Source organism: Labrus bergylta, chromosome 8 (genome assembly GCF_963930695.1).
Source record: "Labrus bergylta chromosome 8, fLabBer1.1, whole genome shotgun sequence".
Taxonomy (NCBI): domain Eukaryota; kingdom Metazoa; phylum Chordata; class Actinopteri; order Labriformes; family Labridae; genus Labrus; species Labrus bergylta.
The window spans coordinates 27,634,306-27,656,661 of NC_089202.1; the positions used below are offsets into that span (position 1 = coordinate 27,634,306).

The 22,356-nt window shown below is 40.4% G+C and overlaps 1 protein-coding gene across 5 annotated transcripts in view; it reads right to left on the minus strand.

The window, feature by feature from the left end:
- Nucleotides 1-22,356, minus strand: part of cdk14 (cyclin dependent kinase 14) — a 197,594-nt gene that overhangs the window by 121,711 nt on the left and 53,527 nt on the right. For 3 of the 5 annotated variants that reach the window (XM_020637009.3, XM_065958352.1, XM_020637010.3), the window contains 3 exons: nt 10,945-11,190; nt 2,311-2,405; nt 1,626-1,705 (listed from right to left, as the gene is read on the minus strand). In XM_020637009.3, the coding sequence (XP_020492665.1) occupies nt 1,626-1,705; nt 2,311-2,405; nt 10,945-11,190 (421 nt within the window). Of the gene's footprint in view, nt 1-1,625; nt 1,706-2,310; nt 2,406-10,944; nt 11,191-11,294; nt 11,494-11,657; nt 11,742-22,356 lie in introns of those variants that run through there. The other 2 variants (XM_065958351.1, XM_065958350.1) reach the window with 2 other exon arrangements.

Below are 22,356 nucleotides of genomic sequence, written 5' to 3' on the forward strand. Positions count from 1 at the left end.
TAAGAGGAACCATTGGTCTAAAAAGTTACAAGAAGTGAGAAAGCAGCTCCTGACCCACTAATTGGTCCTGCTCACTCAGGGTTACAGTAAAGACCACAAAATGCTAAACTGTGTGATAGCAGTAGATACAGTTGGATGAGTGGGCATGATTTGTGTTTTCTCATTCCCTACATTTTATTTCCCTTTTTTAGTCTGTATACATTTGGGCTCCGTCAGATTTGAAAGCTTTCCAGTTCAACCGAGGTAAGAATGTAAATCACTGATCAGATCGTCTGTCAGTGTGTTATTTGTATCTTCTGCTTTTGTGCGGCCTCTCGAACATCTTCTGTTCGTTTGGCTGTTCTCTGAGTGACTTTGCACCAACTTCACCCTAAATCCTTTTTATGGATCGTGGTTCACGGGGGCGACCGTTTGAAGAGAACATTAAAGAGAGGAACGGATGCTCCTTGCACATTCTTTTTTTTTAACCCATATCTGACCTCTGTTTGATTTCAAAGGATTGCTTTATCCACGTCTGATCTCTGTCTGCACTGGGAACAAGATAAATGTCATGTTATTTTTAGGGATTATTGCTTTTGGCCTTTTCGTCTTCATTTATAGGGTGAGTGGGAGTAAACATTCATGAAAAGGCCGAGGCCAGGGAACAAACCGGTAGCCTCTGTATATTAGACACCTGCTGAACTGACTCAGCCCATCTCTATAAATGTACTTTTACTACTACTACTATATAAAAAACATCTGCAGAGGTGTGACAAAAACCCTCACAGACATGGGACTGGAGTCAAACACGCTGGTCACCGAAACGATAGTCTGGAAAGTAGCTACTTTTCAGATGCATACTGTATCTTTCCACTATTTAGAAGAAAGCCCTGGCCTTTATTCTGCTGCTGCTGAGGAGGTAAGCAGCAAAGAGTAAGAGGGTGTGCGTTCATTAAATCCTCAGGGCATGGCAGGATTTGGGGGATTTTAGGATCGTCCAGGAGCTGCAGCTCTATGACGAGCGCTTCCAAGGTGTACTTCAGGCTGAGTAGTAGGGAACAATTTGACAGCCTGTATGGGGCGAGCTGCACCAAGACTCAAGAGAATTAGGGCAAACTACAGGCAGCCGATCACTCTGACAGAACAGCTGTGATCCGATCTTCATCTTGGTTTGCGTGGAGGTGTCATCACAGAGCATTTCACCTGATTAAAACATTTTTTACCTTCCGCGCAAGCGTGCACAGCGTGCACAGCGAGCCCGACCTTAAGCTCAGTTTAACAGATAAGACAATGAATGCTTTGGACAGCGGCACGCAGCACCCACTGCGTCCTGTCTGATTATCAGGTTTTATCTTTATTTAGCACTTTTATATTGTTAAACATGCACAAGTTCATGATGTCAAGATGGTCAACCTTTACTGAATCAGGTGATGTGATTGTAACCCAAAATGCTGATTTAAGCATACAAACTTCAATTAAACTCAGAGCCTCTTAAATTCCATAAAATAATCTAAAGTGAGTTTTAGGATGTTTTGCTCTTTAATTATCTTTAAAAAAAGAATTTCTTCAATTACTAATTTCAACGAGGATTACACTTTCTTCCTCCATCTCTATCTAACGGGAGTAGAAGTCTTGGCTCGGCATACCTTCTCTTATTGCAGTGAAAGGTGTTCCTTCCTCCTCCTGCAGACGGATCACCTTCAGAGCCACCAGTTTCCCGTTCACCCTGAACACAACACAGAGGACAGACACATTGTTGTAATCACTGGATTTCGTCATGCCTTTTGTGACATGAAAAAAAGAAATCTATTAAAAATGTGTGAAGTTGGAGAACAGCGAGGTTTGTTAAGTGGGTGAAATGTAATTTAGCGGCAGCGGAGTGAGACTCGGGTACAAGGCCACAGGATTACAATTGAACGAAGCTCACCAATCAAGGCTGTTTGTTGTGCAGGATCGACACACACACTGACATCATTACTGAGAAGATTAGACTCTGTACTTTCTATACTGTTACAGTGTGGGAACTTTCCATTTTCTAGAATTTAATTAGCAAAACCAGGAAGCAAATCCCCACACTATAAATACAGGGACAGAACTATTGAGCAGATGAAAAAAAAAAAGTAATGTACAGTCATTAGAAATTACAATGCATGTGTTCAATTTGCAGCTCCACAGAGAGGATAAAAAATATTCAAAGAAACTGTTATTGCTGTTCCATGTAATGAAAACACTCAACAACAACACGGCTCTGGTGTAATTAAATGTAATACTCGAATGGCTCGCACTAACTCAAGACAAGAGGTCTGGTTTTGACATGCATGCACGACTTACTTGCTCTTTCCTTTGTAAACTGTGGCATAGGAACCTTCTCCCAGCTTCTCCAGCTTTTCATAGGAATCTGCCTTTCCAAACTTGGGGCTTGTGGGCTGAAGAAAAAAGACAGAGATATGAAAAGGTATTATTAAAAGGAAGAAATCAGTAACCCAGAAAAGTAAAACTCTCAAGAGGATTTCCAAGAAGACATCGCAAGACAGTGTGAGATATTAAAAAAAAAAAACTCCCTGCTGCATCATCTGGGAGGGTGCAGTGTCAATGAGGAGTAGGAGGAGAGAGGATTTCCAGAAGTCTTCATGTGAGAGCTCTGATTTAATCGCCAGCTCATAACTTTTTTTAATGCTTTTCATCGTCAGCAGTTCGCTCAAAGAGGAGGTACAATTAAAGCTGCGAGACAATGAGGGCCATCGCTGTTTGTAAAAGAAAAGAGGAAACTAGATCGTCTTCAAGACTTCAGCTCATTTGATGCTGTAGAGAAAAGTGACTGCACTGATGTGGTTTGGATTTTTGTTAATGTTTTCGGTATCTGCCATGCCCTATAAAGTCACTTTAAAGGAGCTATAGGGTTTGTTAATGACTGGTGAAAGTAGAAAATCAAACTCCAGGGCAGTCAGATATTTTGGGTGTGAAGGGAAGTAGACAGATAAATCAATGTCCTGATTTTGAACTGTATGGGAACAGATCTTCAGCTGTTTGCATATTCACAAACACTGCATTATCAATCAGTTATATTCTAAAAAAAAAAAACATATTACAATCTAAACCCTACTCTTTGTAAAAGTGGCTGAAAGCTAAATTCAGGTCATTTAACCTGAACGTTCTTTGGCATATATCTAGTAAATGTTAAATGGACTTGAGCTTGTATAGCACTTTTCTGACTACTCAAAGTGCTTTTTCAACACAGGTCACACCTACACATTCACACACACTGATGGCAGAGGCTGCTGGGTAAAGTGACCATCAGTGTTAACTCATCCCATTCATACACGTTCTCATTCAGCCAATGAAGCAACAGGAGCAACTTGAGGATCAGTGTCTTGCCCAAGGACACATCTGACATGTGACCGCAGGAGCTTGGGGATCGAACCCCTGACCATCCAGTGGAGGGATGACCAACTCTACCGCTGAGCCACAGCTGCCCCGCACTCTCACAATGACCCAGAGGTGCAAAAAACTTTTTGGAAGTGCTGCAACGGATCTCTTTTTTAGCTGGCATGCTAAATGGTGATTTGGCATGTTCTTAATGAAAAATCAAGATCTTCCTGAAAAATAAGTTGTCTATTTAGCATTATATGTTGCTCTAAAACGTACACATGCCATGAGCACTAATGCAGCCCCCTTACTGTAACCTTGGCTGCAAACAAACCACAAACACAGAGTTGGGTTTAGCTGCGTATACTTAAACTTTAGTGAGAATGACTTGTGTCATTGCTAACCAGTTCTTCTGCTCAGTATGACTTGAATAATCCAGCCTGCACATGACTTTTTTTACAATTAGAGGATTTGAAATCAGTTAAATAACTTTTCTCTGACATTCAAAATAGAGTCATAAAGGGATTGAAAACACAACGGGTAAAGTAAACACATTTTTTCATAAATTTGCAGCAGCTAAAATACAGTTGTTGTGACAAACCTCATTTGGGACTGCACAGTGCAACCAACTAGCATTGCTAATTTATCCCTAAGCAATTCCCAAGCTCTAATGTTTATAAAAAACCCAAGACAACCTTTAAGAAACCTGGTTTTCTAACATCACACACACACCCCAAGAGAGCCTCAAAAACATGGTTCAGTCTTCTCAGCATCTGCACTGTCCTTGCCTGCATTATTGTTTATCCTGCCATCCTGTGCAGCTGAAATAAGCTCATAGTTTCTGAGAGCTTCTCTAAACAAATTAGACGTCCTCCTGGGATCAAGCAGGAAGTGTAACTCTATCTGTGAAACTACTCAGTTGGACAGTAAGATATTCCCCTCCTGGCGGCCTGTGGAGCCTCTCACACAGAGACTCATGTTCCCTCGCTCTACGTGACGCCGAGATTAGAATACAAAGATTCCTTCTCATACATTTTTCATCCACATGCTCACTACTTGTTCTGTCTAAAACATTCTGCAGGAAACATTTTAAACGCTGGCTTCTATAAAACTATATAATGTGTGCTTGATTCAAAACAAAAACACCTTTATTTATGATGTCCATGGCCTTTCTTTTGATGCCAAGTATGTTAAGAGTTTGAGGTGAAATGACACCATGCAGTTTAAGAAATTATTTACAGCATAGGCCATTTTAGAACATTTCAGGAGTGCCTCAGAACCTCTTCATTTCGTCTCAGCACCTTTAAAATAATTGCAGGGATATGAGCCCGAGCAGATTCTGGAAATTTGCAAATATCTAAATTTTTTGTTTAAAGACACAATACGTAGATTCCGCAGCCAGGGGGCTCTCAATCAAAACTACAATGACAAAAGATGACATCGAGGCAAGCGGAAAATCATGGGAGTTCTCTCTGCTACCAAACATATCCTTTGCCACTATCCTTTTTGCCCCCCCACCTGCTCTCTATCAATGGTTTAATCCAAAGGTCATGATTGAGCCAGCAGGTCTGCACAGACACAGACAGGGAAGCGACAGTGAACATGGCGATTGAACAGGAACTCTACATGTCAAAATTTTGTTCAGGAGCTGAGCACGCTAAAGGTCTGATCGTAAAAATCGTCACCGTTTTTTCTTTTTGTTAAGTTGCCTCTTTGTCTGGTCCTGTTGAACTACATAAAACAAAAGATCTTACCCAGGGAAACTTATGCTGAATGTACATATAGTTAGAGTTTATATTGATCAGTATCAATATGATGACAAATGAATTAAATAACAAAGCTGGTTGGAGGACTATTGTGACAATGACAGAGGTCTGAAGATACCAGATGGTTCATTTATTAACCTGTAGGGATTCTTCAAATGTGCCAACATTGTCACCCAAACACCCAAACTCAGGCTTCGTCCATTAATATTTACAGTGTATAATTGTAACACAATAACAATTAAACCCTGAATTATTGCATTTCTCTTATCAAATATTATATCCATTCTTTAAACCAATCATGAATCAAGTTTTTAACCCATGAGTTAAAGAATATCTAAAGCCTCTGTATACTCACACAGGTGTTTTTAATTACTATAGCTTATTAAAGCAGGGCAGGTAGTAAATATGTGGAGCTATAGTGAGAGTTTATTCTAACCACCAACAAGTATGATAATAGCTCATCAAGTCCTCCTTTCTTCTCTTTTTTTCCCCTAAATGAACAGAGTAGTGGAGCTGTGAGTCAAACCCACACCACACCCACATATTCCTGAGAAGAGGGCCCTTTCCAAATATCCACAGTTCAGTATACAGTACGTACTATTCAGTAGGAGTTTCAGTATACGGAACTTTCGTGGTCATTCAGTATGCATTTTTTGGGTCCACCTCAGTATACTGAACATTTCAGTGTGGATACTAACTTCCTGGTTTTATGCAGTATGGATCAGATGCGTGCTTTCAGGAAATGAATTGTATTTTACCACCCACAAACGAGCTGAAATCACTACTTTCAATTAACAACAGAAAATATAACAAATATCTGCATTATTATAAAACTGTTCTCCCTCTATTTAAATAATGAGTTCACTATTTAAATGTGTCTTTATTGGTTTATTTTATATTCTGTATTTTACTGTCTTTCATTTGTACTTTTCTTTATGTACTGTATGTTATTTAGTTATTTAATCTTTTACTTGATTTACATTGTGATATTGTTTTTTGTTTACCTGACTGTATATGCGCATTACTCTTCTTGAATAAAGCTAAACAAAAAAAAAAAAAAAAAAACGGGTGGATGCGGCCGGTTCGGGTAACGTAAATGACGTCACTTCCTTACTGAATGAATCAGAAGAAGTAGGCACAAATATCTGCCTGAATAGTAGGTACTAACAGTATACAGCACGGATAGTACGTACTGCATACTGCCTACTGCATACTGAAAGATTGAGTATGTACTTGGCAATTCGGATACGGCCGAGGTCTAATCATGGTCTCAATCATCATGGGGCTTAACATCCCATAACCAATCAGGAGTCAGCATTTTACCGATTTAGCCAATTGGAGCAGAATCGGAGGCACAGTAGTCTGATTGACAGTTTTTCTGGTTAAATGCTTGTAAATATAGTAAATAGTGACTTTTAGATTTTAATAAAGGTGTCTCCAATGCCAATCAATGTCTGATGAGGAGGCTGAAGGAAAGCTGCTTTGACATCCTCATAATTGTTGTAATTTAACCATTTTGTCCACTCTCTGCTTATCTTTTTCGAGGACAACCAGATTTGACGTTCACTGCCTTTTTTCAAAACCTTGGGCCAACTTTTTCCTTTTGATTAGAGACATCCAGTTTATACCGTAGCTTACAGTCATGAGCAAAACATTTACATAAAGTGTTGATGCTACCTTGAAACCTTCAGCTCAAATTAAAGGCTATGTCCCTTTGCCAAATAATAACCTTTCCCATTTCTGTAAGAAAGATGTAAGAGTAAGAAACCTGAAAGAGTTGGGCTGCCTAGACAAAAGGACCATGAAATGGGCAATTTACACATTTTGATAATCATTCCTGACACAACTCATTAGCGTCTCGCAGCGATGCTGGCAGGCAATCAGTCAGGCCTCATATCACACTTATTAAATCTTTTTTTTTTGTGTGCACATTCATTAGCCGTTTCAAATTTGGAGCCAAATTAAAAAGGAAGCCAAATATGTATAAAACCTGAAAATCTCATTTACATGATGAAGAAAACCATGTTGTTTGTAAACAGCCTTCAATTAATTGCTGAAAACAGGACGGAAAATGTGTTTCAGACGGAGAACACAATGAAAGAGCTCGTCGGGCCAAAACAAAAACACCTGAGAAATAAAGATGTAATTTGGGACTTTGACAGCGTTTGGAAAAAAAAAATGACCACGTCAAAGCAATGCAAATGCAATCAACAATAACAATAATTGATTTAACCCTTTCTTATACTTACAGTACTGCAAATAGCTTGAATATTAAATACACAATTCCATTAAACATCTGAATTAATTAATGATGGAAACCCACCGACTGGCTTTCTACACCCAGCTCTTAGTTGTAATTATTTGTTAATCACACTTATTATTTTGGGCCTCGGTTAAATGATTCTGATTGGTCAACTAAGCTTTCTAAGGTCTCCTATATCGAAACAGACTGTTTCAGCTCTGATCATAGACTCCAGACAACAACATCCATTTCAACACAATACACTGAAAGAAGCGCCATTCATTAATTCATTAAATAATAAAAGAAGAAAGATGGAATAATAAGATGTCAACAGACTTTACATTTCAAAGGCAGAGAAGCTAACTGAGGTGTGACAGTGATACATGTGGTCTGTTTAACCTTCCTCTTCTTCATCCCCATTGGAAAAGTTCAGTTTAATGTGTAAACTAAAAAGTCTGATTCTAAGGACACTGAATCTACCATGGCTAATGTGAAGCTTAATAAACCACCAATTATTTTAAAGACTTAGAATGTGTTTTTTATTATTGTAATTACATCCCAGTCAATCAATTTTGTCAAATTATTATTTTCTTAGGGAATGTAAGCTGTGTAAAAACCAAGATAACAAATATCCAGCAGGTCATTATTAGGGCCCGACCGATTAATCAGCCACCTAATAAAATCGTCCGATATTAGCTGATCCAGTGAATATCGTAATCAGCTAATTTTATCTCTGATATGCACCGATATTACGAGATTTAATCACCAGTCAAACAGCATTTCATTTAACTTTCATTGTGGTACACTAGCAGTTCTCAGTCACCAGCAAAGTGAGCTAGTGTCCACTTGAGCCAGCCTCAAGTGGACACTCAAGGAACGGCAGCTTTTTTTACTTCCACATTGGCTTCATTTTTCAAAACTGGAGGTTGCCGCTTGCTCTCAAAAGGGACTTTTGCATAGATGGCACCTCATCAGCTACCAGCACACCTCCATGTAAACTGATCCATGATGGACTTGAACTACTTGAGCCCCTACACTGCCCATCAACCAGCACTGTTCTTCAATTCAAAACCTGTCTAATGTGGGATTAAGAGAGTCACCAAATATGACAACCGTCTCATTATTAGCAAAAGAAAACTGCATAACATAACACATCTCTTCTTCCATCTTATCTCAGAAATTCAAGTCTGTGTTTCCATGGCAACACAGGCACGATTGTTAGCTGCTTTCTTACCCACTGTTTATCAACTCAAGCAGAGGTGACTTCCTACCAAGCCTTGTATCACCAGCTCTGTTGATGTAGCGGCCTTTCCCAGCTGTCTCTCTGCTGATCATTATAACTCTCTGTGATTTTAGGAGGTACATACTGAGATTACTTCTTGGAGAAACAACAGCCGGGCACTGCGAGCGTGTGCAGCTTCTAGGAGCCGCAGTGATGCTGTGTCTCAAATAACATACTTTTGTTGTGTCCAAATTCCTGCACTGCACTGCACAGAGTAGTCCTGTCTCAGATTTTATGCAGCAGTTGTGCACTCACTGGAGATGTCAATGTCTTGACCATATCTTGTTCATTCACAGATCGTGGAGCTGGGAATGATGTCACACCCGTGTTCAGTTGCGAGTTGGCAAAAAGTTGTGAAAGCGGCATGGACGCCTCCAGGAGTACCTTTGTATCGTTAGCTAATACCAGGCGATAACAACACACTACGGGATAGTTTGCGCATGAAAATGACTTTAAACATGTCCACTGATAGAACTTGCACAATACTATTTGTGTGATTGATTTAACTGCACAAAAAGAGGACTAAGTTGCTAATAAACGCTATAGTTACAGCTTAAACATTACTGTTAATGTACATAGCAGCAATGTTGGATTCTAACTCGGGCGACTGAAATTCCTCAGTGTCAAAGTCGGAATTCCGACATCAGACAGGCGTTCCCAATGACGTATCAGATTAGCAACTTGGAATTTCCGACTTCATAGAACAAATGGAACGCACCATAAGAAGAGCATGACTGCAAAACTTTTTGTTTGATTGTCCCTAACCAAAATAGCTACAGTCTTCTTTGCTCTATTGGCTTAAATTAAGTTTCATTAAAGTGAATGAAAATTAATCTGCTGTAGTTTTGACTTATTTATTTATCCAAAATTTTTTCACATAACTGAATCACTGCTACCTTCAGTGCTTACATTAAGCACCGCCATTCCACTATGTAACCAAGACGCCAACCAGTGAGAGGGAGAGGTGTTAAGGATTCTGCACCTTTTTTGATATTGTTAATATTCCATCCATTTCTTTTTGGCATATTTGGAAGTTTGAGCGTGCATAAGCACCAAAATAGCGAGTGAAATAAGTCAGAACTTGATTTGAGGCACAGTGAGTGCGTGCCCCGTGTACGGAGCACGAAGGCTATGGTTCCCACTCTTCAATCTTCAAATGTCACTCAGGAAAAAGAAATCTCATAAGATTGAATGATTCCTTCAAAGTCTTCACAGCCAACTTTTTCCAAGTCCGATTTAATCTTACCAAAATTACACTACACCCACTTCAGTTTTCCTCCAGATAAATGAATGATAGCTAACCCCAAGAGGAGAAGAACCCGCTGCATATGCAGACTGCAGACTCCCAATAAATCAGAACCTAACTCAAAGTTGTGCAGAAAGTCCTTCCATTTCAGTAACATGACATTTAACTATTGTCTTTCTGGTACTTTGCTATCCCAGAACCCATCATTGACAATGATTCAGCCTCTTGGGCCAAAAGCTAAAATGACAATTTGGTTGCTTGCGGGGCTTGCCAGCAGATTTCGTGATAACTGATATTGGATATCCTTTTTCTGTCTGATGGTCATTTTTAACAGTCCAACGAGCAACGTCAGCAGCCAGACTGTGGTGGAAAAGCATTATAACCGATGGGTTAAAGGATATCATTTCAGCCAGTGTGCTGAAATGCTGTTTCTCCAATGAAAAATCTTGTTCCTCAAAGAGAGGCTCTTTTTCTGCCTTGGCCATAAAACTGTATAAACCCTCCACTTTCAACAGCAAGGAAAATAACTTTCTTATCATGTGGGGTTCTTTTTGCTGAGGCTATATTATGTTCATCATCATGTGCAATGATTACTTTCCTATTTTTTGAAATACTATCTTACTATACGTGCAGTATTACATTTTTACAATTGGGGTAAACCATGTTTTGAGAGTGCTTGACTTTGTGTAATATTAACTTTCCATATTGGGCTTTACCATGTTCATTACCATATCCAATGTTCCTTTATTATTACTACCATGTGCAATATCACTGTTTTTTATTATCATGTGTGTGGTCAGTACCTGGAGAGATTGCATAAACCAAGACTGGATCTGTGTCTGAACTGTCAATAAGGTCATCACTGTCTTACTCATCTTTACTGATCTTATGGTTATTTGTAACCAGGAAGTTTTCTTTCTACTGTGACACATGACTTTCTCCTCAGTTGATTTAAGATGCCAATAGCAAATGTTTTTTCTTGGGGTCACAAACATGAAGATAAGTATGACAAATTTGAAGGGATAAAGATAAATTCCTCAATGAGTGTATGTGTTGTACTTACAGAACTTGGGCTGGAGTGACGACGCAGTTTCGGGGACTCCTTGCCGGTGGACGAGCTCTTGGCGTTGATGCAGGCATTGTTCTCAGAGTGGACCCTCTTCACCTGGCTGGCGGGCTTCTCAAACGGGTCGAAGCCGCTCTGCGTGCGCTGCACTCTCACCTTCTTGTCTTCAGGGATGGTGTCCAGGGGCTTGATGACCGAGTCTGATCCCTGGCAGCTGCGTGTGGACATCTTTGTGACACATATCTGTCACAAAAAAAGGAAGAAGAGAAGAAGAGAGGGGAGATGAAAGTGAGCATTAAAGAGGAAAATCCATCTGCGATTACCAGTGTTCAGCCAAAAAAACTGACTGTGCCCGCGCCTCGAAGAGCCAGCCTGTATTTCATCTCTCTGTCAGCCTGGGTCTCTTCCCTTCCCGCAGAGCCTTGCCGCTACCTCTCTGCTCGGATGAGAGCCTTTATTTTTTTTATCTCCATCTCTCTTTTCTCTGATCAAAACAGCTCCAGCCTCTGTCTGCTGCACGCACACACACCGTCGGCTGCTGTTTCTGTTCCCATACTGAACATTCACACAATTCTACCTTATCTCTGACACACATCTACACTTCCATACTACAGTGCAGACATGCTCCAGATTGTCTCCTGAAAGCCCGTCGGGCATACACAATGCCCTCCACGCTCCTTCATCCTTTTTCCAACACAAATCGTTCTTACCAGCTGCTCCTTCACTGTAGACTGTGTGTACCGGACACAAAAGACGCAGGCGGCATGACATGTTTTGCCACAGCTCCTTGCAGATTAAATATTTAGGCTTGGGCTCCCCTGCAGGAAGAACTTCTAATTACTCTAATACACAAGGAGGAGTCTTGTTTCAGCTCTCTGTTTGTTCTTCAACGTGGGCCAGGTTTCACTGGACACAGCAGAGCATTTCCCACAACACACTCCCTCCTCTCTGACGCTAATGTGGAAACTTCTTCAATAAAAAAAAAAAATATTATTGATTGTGTGGTTGATGCTTCCATTTTTCTTGTTGAGTAAGACTAAATGGATTTAAGTATCCCAATCATATGCGTTTTTGAAGTACTCTGTGTTTTGGTTTGTTTGGAGTGTAAACATCATATTACCATTTAAACCCTGAAAGCCCACACCTCGATTAAAGACAATATAATAACATTTCCATGAGCACTAGTTCGGTCATGACCTCACAGAAACCAGAACTATGATAACAAAGACCGTTTCACTTCTGGACAACTCTGAACAAAACTAGAACATCTGATACAGCAATGTAGAAACTTTAGAAAAACGTTATATTACTTTGACTGGAACAATCTACCTATAAACATCAGAACAATAAATTCACTACACATTTTTAAGAAATCACTGCTACCTTTTCTCACAAAACTATGTTGCTGCTTCTAATGGTAATGTCTTCATGCCCCTTTAAGATCATATCTTTTTGTTTTCTTGATCGCATATGTCATCATGTGTTTCTACCTCTGATGATTTTGTGTTGGGTGCTGTGGCTTTGCGGGAGGAATACGTGGGCGGATGGGTGTTTGAGAGCCTTTTTTGTTTATGTGTGTATTTTGTGCTTGACTGTCTGTATCACACTGTACTGTTGTGTTTTTGTTTTTGTGTTGGACCCCCCCCCCCCCCCCCCTCGAAAACGAGATGGTTCATCTCAAGGGGCAATCCATCAAATAAACAGAATTTCTCACATTTTTCTATTGTTCATGGCCAGGGCAGATCAATCAAGGTTCAGAGTTTGAGGAATTTCAGACTTACTGTCTGGACATTGTAGCTTTTTCTTGATGCACCAGATATCTGCACATACAGTATAATCAGCAGTAGTAGTAAAGTATCTATTTTGAATTCTTTGTTATGTGGCTTCCGTGTAAATGTATTTTCTCAAAACTATGATAAGCCTCAAATCCGGGCTGCAAGAGTCCATGTAAGCAGACTCGTGTCATTTATAAAAAACATGCATATCCAGCAACATCATCCTATATTCCTACAAACAAGGGATGTTCCTTTCAACTAATATCTTAGCAAGTTAAACAGATATGACTAACCAACTACTCTAAAGGTAAGAAAACACTCAGGAAACAGTTCAAATGGTATCAATTGAACACAATTTAGTTAAAATTGACTGCTGGTTAGCAATGTACATTGGTTTGCCAAGAGTGGCTAAAGTTGTGTCTTAACGTCCACATGCCTGTGCTTAATGTAGATATGCATCGCTCTGGTCGATGCCATTTCAACACATCCTACATACAGTTGTATCTCAACTTTCTCAATCAAAATACTGCTCTTTACAAGCAGTAAGGAGCTACCCATTATGAGCTTGTTTACATCTGGGCAGTGGAGTCAGAAGAGAAGGACCATTAGCTTGAGCTACAGCCGGTCTATGGCAACAGCCCAGCAATAGTGGCAGCTAGCTGGGTTACAGATTATCACAACGTTTGACCAAAACTAAGGGCCAGCATGTGAAAATGTGATCATTTTGTTTAACCGACTAGTTATTCTGGTGTCGCCTTGAGAGAGATAGTCGGCTAGTCTTGCACGTCCCTACCATCCAGAATGCAACATGGGGATTAAAATAAAGTCTCCATTTTAAACTGTAAATGCTACATGCTCAGAGCCGTTTTAGTGATTTGAAAGTCCAAATCAGATTCTAAAAGGCTTAAAATAAAACCACTCCAAACATATTCATTGACATAACATAAAAATGAAACAAAAATGTCCATTTCCTCGAGATTGTAATACAAGCATGCTCAGGTCTGCTATGTTGACAACGATGAGACTGTAAGGCATTTGTGCATCCAAACATTTCATGCAATACAGAAAATCAGAGTATTCTGGCAGAAGGGGAAGCAGAAGAAGCGAATAGGCACATATATTAAGCCAAGAGATACGAGAGAGAAGGATGCAGGAGCCACACAAAAATGTGAGGACTGGCAAACGAGCAGCCAAGCTGTCACCAACACGAGGCTGGTGCTTATCCAGCACGTCCTCAGTGACAGCGTCAGACATCTGGAACAGCACATACACGTACAAAAAAACACATACCAGCATTTAGGACCTATCATACTACAGGGCATCAATACTTGATGAGGGAGTCCGGGAACGATGTGTTCAACAAGGCTTATGTTCCAAGTACTCCACATCAGAGAATCAACCGAGGATAAAGAGAAATGACGGGCGGATGAAAAGGTCACCAAACAACGTGGAGCCGAGAAACTGGCCTTATTTCTTATCTGAGAAGAGTATCACTTAATACTGCTTACTGTGCTGTGAATGGGTCATAATCTTGTGCTGTGATTGGCTCACACTTGTTGCCTTAAAGTCTGACTTTTGGGCTTTCTGTCAGGGGGCTTTTATTACGGGAGAGTTCAGGAGACTGACGTTATTGTAAAAGTCTACTTAACTTTGTGTTCGACCCAAAGGCTAAAGGCTTTCCTACATGTGAAAAATTGAGTATATAATTATAATCTTTGAGTATTTAACTGAGAATACTTTTTTTTTCTTTTTTTTTTAAATGGAAAGATTATACTATACAATGTGGCCTTGTTACATTGTCTTATAAAAATCATTTGAATACTTTTTTCCATCACAGCATGTTAGTCGCATTTCATCACCTTCCTTCACAGATCGACGTGCATGGACTACATTTTGAACCAACAGGAAGCACTCTTCCTGCATTCAGTTTCAATGAAGATTTCCTCATTGAAGTGTTTTCTGTGAATGACGGCGCCAGCTGGCTTTGGTGGTGTGTTGTGAGGTGCGTCTTCATTAGCAGCGTGTTGTGTATTATGTTCAGAATATGATCCCCCTGTTAGCTCCATTCCTGTCTGGAGTTATGAAACTCACCAGTGCACAGGTACAATAAGCAGTTTGCACACCTTTTGAGGACATCTCCCCTACCTACCCTCACTGCATTGCCAAAATGAACCATTTAGACTTTTCTCACTCCCATCTCTACAATGTCAAGTTGCCAAATTTCCAATACTTTGATACTTTTCGACACCATGTGTTATAAAGGATACGATCTCTGTTATTAATATACAATTTATAGTTTTGAAAAGTACCGACATTTAGAATAAACATTTTGGTCTTGAGTCATGTTTTTAACAAAAGATTGTTGCTAGAGAACAAAAACAAATGAGCAATACTTACGTTTTGAAACATAACACATCTGTGCTATTTAGACAGTGTTCAAGGGTTTGCCTCGATTTTTGGGTAAAATTCAAAACAAGAAATTTCCCAATGCAGACGTCAATCCTGTGCAATAATGATATGAGAATCGGCTATACTCTTTGGTTGTTGGCAGCATGTGGATTCCGGCTACATCTGGCTTTCCGGTGTCACCAGGATTAGAACCCCGTCATGACAGGAAAACCCCGCCGAGGATGCAATTACACCAAATCGATTCTGGTTGAGGGACAGCCTCTTTAATCACTTCCACCCCCCTTCAACATCACCAACAGCAGCCTGATACACTAACACACATGCACGCACCAAGACAAACGGTGATAAACCGCATTGTTTTTCTATCTATAATTAATTCTGTACTGCCGCTGTGACCCCATTGCCCCACAGGGATCATTTAAGATTTATCTTATCTCAGAGATGTCATACAGTAATGGAAAAAGGTAGGCAGTGACACAGTGGGCGGGCCAAGGCTAATGCAATATCTCCAGAGGAGTAGTTACTGATGACATTAGTTTGAAGTATGACAAGAACCACACAGGCCATAAAAGACCAATCAGCCATAAAGCCTACTTATGTGCTCTGCTAACTCACGGCTATGAGCCCTGTTAACTTGACCACAGTCCGGGCTCACCCACTGTGTTAACGCATTTCTATTTTACTGAGACAAAGCAGAGCTATCAGCTTGCCTGGCCTCATCATCCCGGGCTCAAGACAACAGTGAGAGATGATACACCAGAGGAGAGACTGGAAAAAAACACCTCATCCTCCTCCCATGCTCGCAAGTCTGGAGCGCGCGAGCCTTTGTTTCTTTGAATGGCATGATGTGTGCATGTGTCTTTGTGTGTGGAGGCGCTAAATATAGCATGAATCCTCCTCAAAAGCAGCAGATTTGGTGTGATGCCTTTGGTCACTGTCTGCTGACAGGGAGAGTTGAGCAGCAGAAATGTGAACAATGAAGGAAGGCTGGACTAATACAATAATAACTCAGAGTAAATCAGGATCTGATTGAGGGGTAAGAGGACATGTCTTAATGGGGGCATTTCAGTAACAGTCATATTCGGTCCATCCCTTGACAGACGGCTAAGGAAAAGGATAAGGGCTGCTAAAGGAATAGTTCATCGTTTTTATGTCCTTATTTATTTTTGACGTCTGGACATGCATAGACGTGATGTGGTGCGTTGAAGTAGTGCTAAAACAAAGTGGCTTCCTGACGGCAAAGTCACGCGAGGAAAAATGTCTCAAAATACAGCGTACTGTCATCTGCAAAGATTTCAATGTCATTTTTTTCCCCTGTCTGTAGCGTATACATTAATGGAACATACTGACAGGGATCTCCTGCAGCTAATACACTTACTATTGGAAAGTAGCCTACCTCTTCAAAAAAATCTGAATAAGCCCTTGAAGTGAGCAGAGTATAGGCTGCCTTTACCTGCCTTCAGAAAACAAGAAATGACTCAATACTGGGAGCCTGAGACGTCAATACTGTGCAATAATGATCAACTATACTCTCTGGTTGTTGGCAGCGTGTGGATTCCTGCTACATCTGGCTTTCCGGTGTCAACAGTATGAAATGGTAAATGGTAAATGCACTTGAGCTTGTACAGCGCTTCTCTAGTCTTCTGACTACTCAAAGCGCTTTTACACTCGCAGGTCACATTTACTACACGTACACACACTGATGACAGAGAGCATTTCAGGGTTAAGTGTTTTAACCCTAACCTTTTGGTTTGAGAGACGACCGACTCCACCAACTGAGCCAAAGCCGCCCCTATCGGAACACCATCATGACATTTTTGAGCCTCTGATTACTCTCCCAACTGTTACCACAGCATCATCTGTGTTTATTTAAGGAGGCATTAAACAAACCAGGAATATTCCCTGAATGGAATTGAACATAACTCTGAGGTGCAGAGTTTAGAACATTTCTTCAGAGCCGTGTCCAGATTTTTTACCACCAGCTACAGTCCATGTGTCGGACTGTGCAGTGCTCAGCTTGTTGACCTGTTTACTTGGATCCTTATCAGAATTTGTCAGATGAAAACAGATTACTACTGTTCTTGTTTCAGTTCTGTAAAAGCCTATCCATCTGCTTCAAGTAACAGTTTCACAGAGAACGCAACGTGCCAGACATCACTTGCTATCTTCTATGAATAAGCAGGTTTTCTCGTGATATAATTGCAAATAATACATTCAAAAGACGCTGAATAATACCTACCGGTACATTGAAATGCAAATCTGTAAACAGTCTGACTTAATGTTTTGTCGGAGTTCTCTGCATGACTGGACACACAAGTAGAGCTCTGCACGATCACTTCTGATGCAACATCAGGACGTCGGAAGAATCTCAACCCTGGCAGCCTTTTTCGTCACTCACTATTTTAAACTCAACGTTTAAATGAACTCAATTTGCATCACAGCGCAAATTTGCATCTAACTGTGTCTTTGTGTGTTGGCTTTAAGATAGTTATCTCGATATTCCTCTCATTGAAAACTATTTCAAATAACATGTAGTGATTGGATCATTTCTTGCTCTTTTAAAACTTTTTTTATTTAATTTGTGGGCTTTTTATGCCTCTTATTTAGGCGGGATAGTGGACAGCGTCAGCACAGGGGAGAGAGAGAGTGATGGGCGGTAAAAAGGAGCCACAGGTCGTCCTCTGGGAGGACTTAAGCCTCTGTAAACGAACAAACCACTAGGATACTGGCGTCCCCTTTTTTTTGTTCTTTAAGCTTCATTTCTGACCCTGAAGTACATAAAACGAACACTAATAGTTTTAAATTATTCCATATGAAAACATATGGAAGGCCTCTTGTCCACACACAGACACAGGGTTAAGTCAGTAAAAATAAACTCTTCAAAGAAGATGTTTAAGGTTTAATTTTTCAAAACTCAGATTTCTCTGAAATGAAAAATAATTAGTGTTTCCTTCAATCATAGAATTCAACTACTGTCAAGTGCTGACAAAAATGAATAAAGTCTAAAGCCTGGCTCACACTGCAGGATAATAAGGCCGATTTGAGCTCCGATTCCTCCTTCCAAACAATCGTGGGGTCGCTCCTGAGTCAAGGCTGCTCGGAACCGATTATCTGCTCAGATTATCTTAGTGTGTGAGGGGTACAAAGATCAAATATTAACCTCCCCGATCTGCTCAGCGATCGTCGTTGACGCATCGATTTATTTCAATTCAAACATGTTTTGATATTTAAAATTTTAAATCTTAACGATTACGTCATGAAAGGGTCTGGCAGAAGTCGTGTGTGTGACTAATGACCTCAAGAGAGACAAGGGAGGACGGTAATAAGTGGACAGTAGTGCCAGGACGGGTGCGCCGGACACATGTATGAATATGACAGTTACAATATGACCTCCAGCTCTCACTGAAGAATATACAACCCATGATGTCCGCGTCTCCCCAGACATTTCTTCACTAAAAACTTGCTTAGTTTTCTTTAAAATTTAAATTAAAATCACATTTAACTGCCAGCTCAGTTGTTTACGTGAGGTCACATGAGGTGGTGCGTTCCTCCGTCGGGCACGATAATCTTTGAGAAATTCTGTAGTACAGTATGTGACATGCCAAGATTTTCATATCTTGTAGTGAGAGCATGTTTGAGATTATGGAGAAGAATATCTGTTAGGATTCTCCTCGTGTGTGTGACGCTGCCTGAATTCAAAATCGGGAAGGATTTTAAAACTCCTGCAGTGTGAGCCAGGATTAAGTTATTCAAAAACAGCCAACAATACTCCTTTAAGAAGAAAATGCAGTCGGAGTGATAGATCCCACAACCAACTGGATTCTGTTGCAGTAAGCACTGTGGAGCTGAGCAGGCAGGCCGTGCCTCACACGCTGTAAAAGTCCATTGATCAGTAAGAAGTGAATGTGTTTTAAATCGACTTCTTGTTGCATTAACAGCTTCACAAACCTACTCCTCTCACACCTTTCCTAATCTGCGAACCAGCATCAAAACTCTCACTTTTTTCTGAACTTCCACTCGAGCTCTCTTTGTCATTTTTCACACACCCACACTCGTCACATTCACCCCTGTGTCAAAGCACGACCGTCTACAAGGAAAGTCTGTCTCAAAGTACATTTGAAATATGACATGCTTTTCAATTCAAGCCATTCTGGACAGATTTAAAACCCTTTCACTTACCGCATGGTCAAGTTTGTGTGTGTACGTTACATTATCTTGTCTTTGCGGGTTGAAAGACAACCATAACCACGACGGATTGTGATGAGAACGACACAGTTATATGAATGTGATTTATTCATCTGTGAGTTTTATATACTTTTAGGGGAAATTCTGCAGTGAAATATTATTTCCCTTTTGGCAGATCCCAACGTAATGTTCCGTATCATTGAGTTGCGTTGGCTTTCTTTCAAAACCAATGTGACTTCCTGCAAGTCACTTTCATTAAGTGCTCCGGCAGAATAAAATATGGAAATGTATTTTTGTTGCTCTGTCGCCGTGGCTATTTATCGTTTCCTGCACCAGCCTTAAGTTATTATGGATGAGAGTTTTTTAATTAACATATGTGGTGGAATAAAATATCCCAAAAATAAAAGCCAGCGGATGGCCCAGATAGTGTGTCTTTGCTCTTCATTACAGAATTGATTTCACACTGTAGAAAACAGAACATGTGCCTGAAAATATGGGTCTGAAATATATTCCTGAATCATTGAAAAAGCTGAGAAAGGGAAGTTTATGTACTGGCTTTTTAAAGAGTCCAATCCCCATAAATGAGAAACAGCAACTGTGTGTAAATGGGATGAATAAATGAGAATATACAGTCCAGTATTTTACTGTAATGGCAGAGGAGATACTGTATCTATCTTTAGAGTAATGTTTTTCTCTTCAATTTCTTTGTTTGTCCAAGGGCTAATAAATCTGATGTGTGCCTCAATGTATCAATGTACAAGTTGCAATCGTTTAAATAAGATTATGAAACTATAACGTGCTATTGCAGAATCTTCAGGCATTTGTTTTTCACAGAAACCAAACACATTTTATCTCAAACGTCACATGTTTCACCCATTGGACTGCTTATTATACACACACAAAACTAACAAATGGTTCCCATGTGTATCTGTGGGAATCCATCCCCAAAAAGGTTTCCCATTATACACTCAGTGCCCAGTGCAGCGGGCCAGCCTCTCCCCCCCCCCCCCCAAGAGTGAAGGAGGATTGTGAAGTCCAGCAGACTTCTCGGAGAAGGAAATGTTCCGGCCACTTAGTGACTCAGCCAGGCCCCTCTCTACATCCTGATTAGTACAGCCGGCCATTGCCTTTGATTGGGATTCTGGAGAATAGAAAGGGCCGACATATAAATGACTAAATTGGCCCGCTTCCCAGCACTTATGACTGCAGGAGAGCACACAGTCACTCAGGAGAATGGCTGTGACGTAGCCAGCTCCTTCCCTCATCCTCCACCCCAATGACTTCTCTCCTCGGAGAGATCTGGCAGCGTCCAACCTCTCCCTTCTTCAGACTTTGTCATAAAGTAGTGAAACCTGAGCCAGGGGTGCAGTATTTTAACACAAAAAGTTCATCACACTTTCCAAGGCCAAACTTTCCACTTTGTTACAATGAAGAAAGGGCCGCAGAAATATAAAAGCTTCAAATTACACCATCCAGTTTAGAAGATAAAAATGAATTCTTATCACTTAGGTATGATTTGATGTTGTGTTTTGTCAGTGTTTTCATTTAAAACATCTCTACTCACAGGACATCATTCCAACATCAATGCTTTATGCTGAAATAAATCACTTTTCGGGTGGTCCATATAATGGAAACCAGTTAACTCGCCATTGGCCATACCATTTATCACCCTTGACATGTTAGTCATTCTTAAGAACACCTGCAACTGTACTATACATTTAACATGTAAACATATTCTAACACTGAACAGCTGTTAAAACAAATGAATGCTGAAAATGTCCAGAGAATCAGGTTGGGAAATGTCCGAGGTCGTCCTTTAACTCGTGATTTTCTGAACACAATTTGGAAGAAGTGTATTAAAAGGAGAGATGCACCGAAAAAAAATCAAGGCCAAGACCAATACTGATGCTCCTTTCATTACTTGTTAGGTGAAATACTTGCACGATGCCAAAATGTTAACATTTTCTCTCATGTTTGGGCATGAAAACAGACCAGAGTTTGTCCTGTACTGTACAGTAATGGCCACATTATTTTCCGATGTGCTGATGTCTGTCAACAGGGCAGATATCAGTCGATATCGATGTCAGACCGATGCATCGGTGCATCCCCAATCAAAAGGTTGTTAGGATATATTTGAGTTTGGACCAAAGTGGTTGACCGACCCAACAGTGTCCGCCACAAAACAATGTCATTTAAAACATATTTCAACTACCTTTAGTCCAAATCACTGCAATTTCACACAACAGTGTTCGGGTGAAATGCATGTAACAATATAGCCTTAACTAGATGTAGATTGCTTAAGTGGCTCTTGTCCTCATGAGTCAACAGTCAATGCCTAATTAGGCCTGAAAACACCTTCATTGTGCAGGTACTTGACATGAATCAACCTGCGGAACCATCGACTATCTCAGGGAAAATGCAGCTGAATGAAACCATTGTGTCCGCTGTCAAAGGGCTGCAGGTCTGCACTCTGTGCTCTCTATCCTGATTGGTTCTTTGAGGAACCAGCACACCAAGCTCTGAAGCTCTGGATTCTTTCAATGCTCAAGTATTTCTGTTAGCACAATGTCAGGGAAAATAGGCTTCACCTCTTTTTATCTAAATAGATCTCCCTTATTTTTGCTATAATTGTATTAATATGATATGGTGTTTGATTTAAAATCATTAGTGTAGGGGCGTAGGTATCCTAGTGGTTAGTGTGTGCGCCCCATGTATGGTGGCTATAGACCCACAAGTGGGGAATTCCGGGTTTGAATCCGACCCATGGCCCCTTCCTGCGTTGTCATTCCTTAATCTGTCCTAGATTTCCAACTCTTTGCCCCCCAAAGTCTAGAAAATCATGATGGTATCATCTTATGAACCCAGACAATATTACGTGGTTCATCGGTGTATCGTTACATTCAGTCAAAACATTATGTAATCATCCTTTTGAAAAGACCTGAGCTGATCCTCCGTACTCCATGAACAAGTATTAAAACTGGCTGTTCTTGAAATGTAAATAACGTGATACTTCAATTCAATAACCCATTTGGTGTATTGA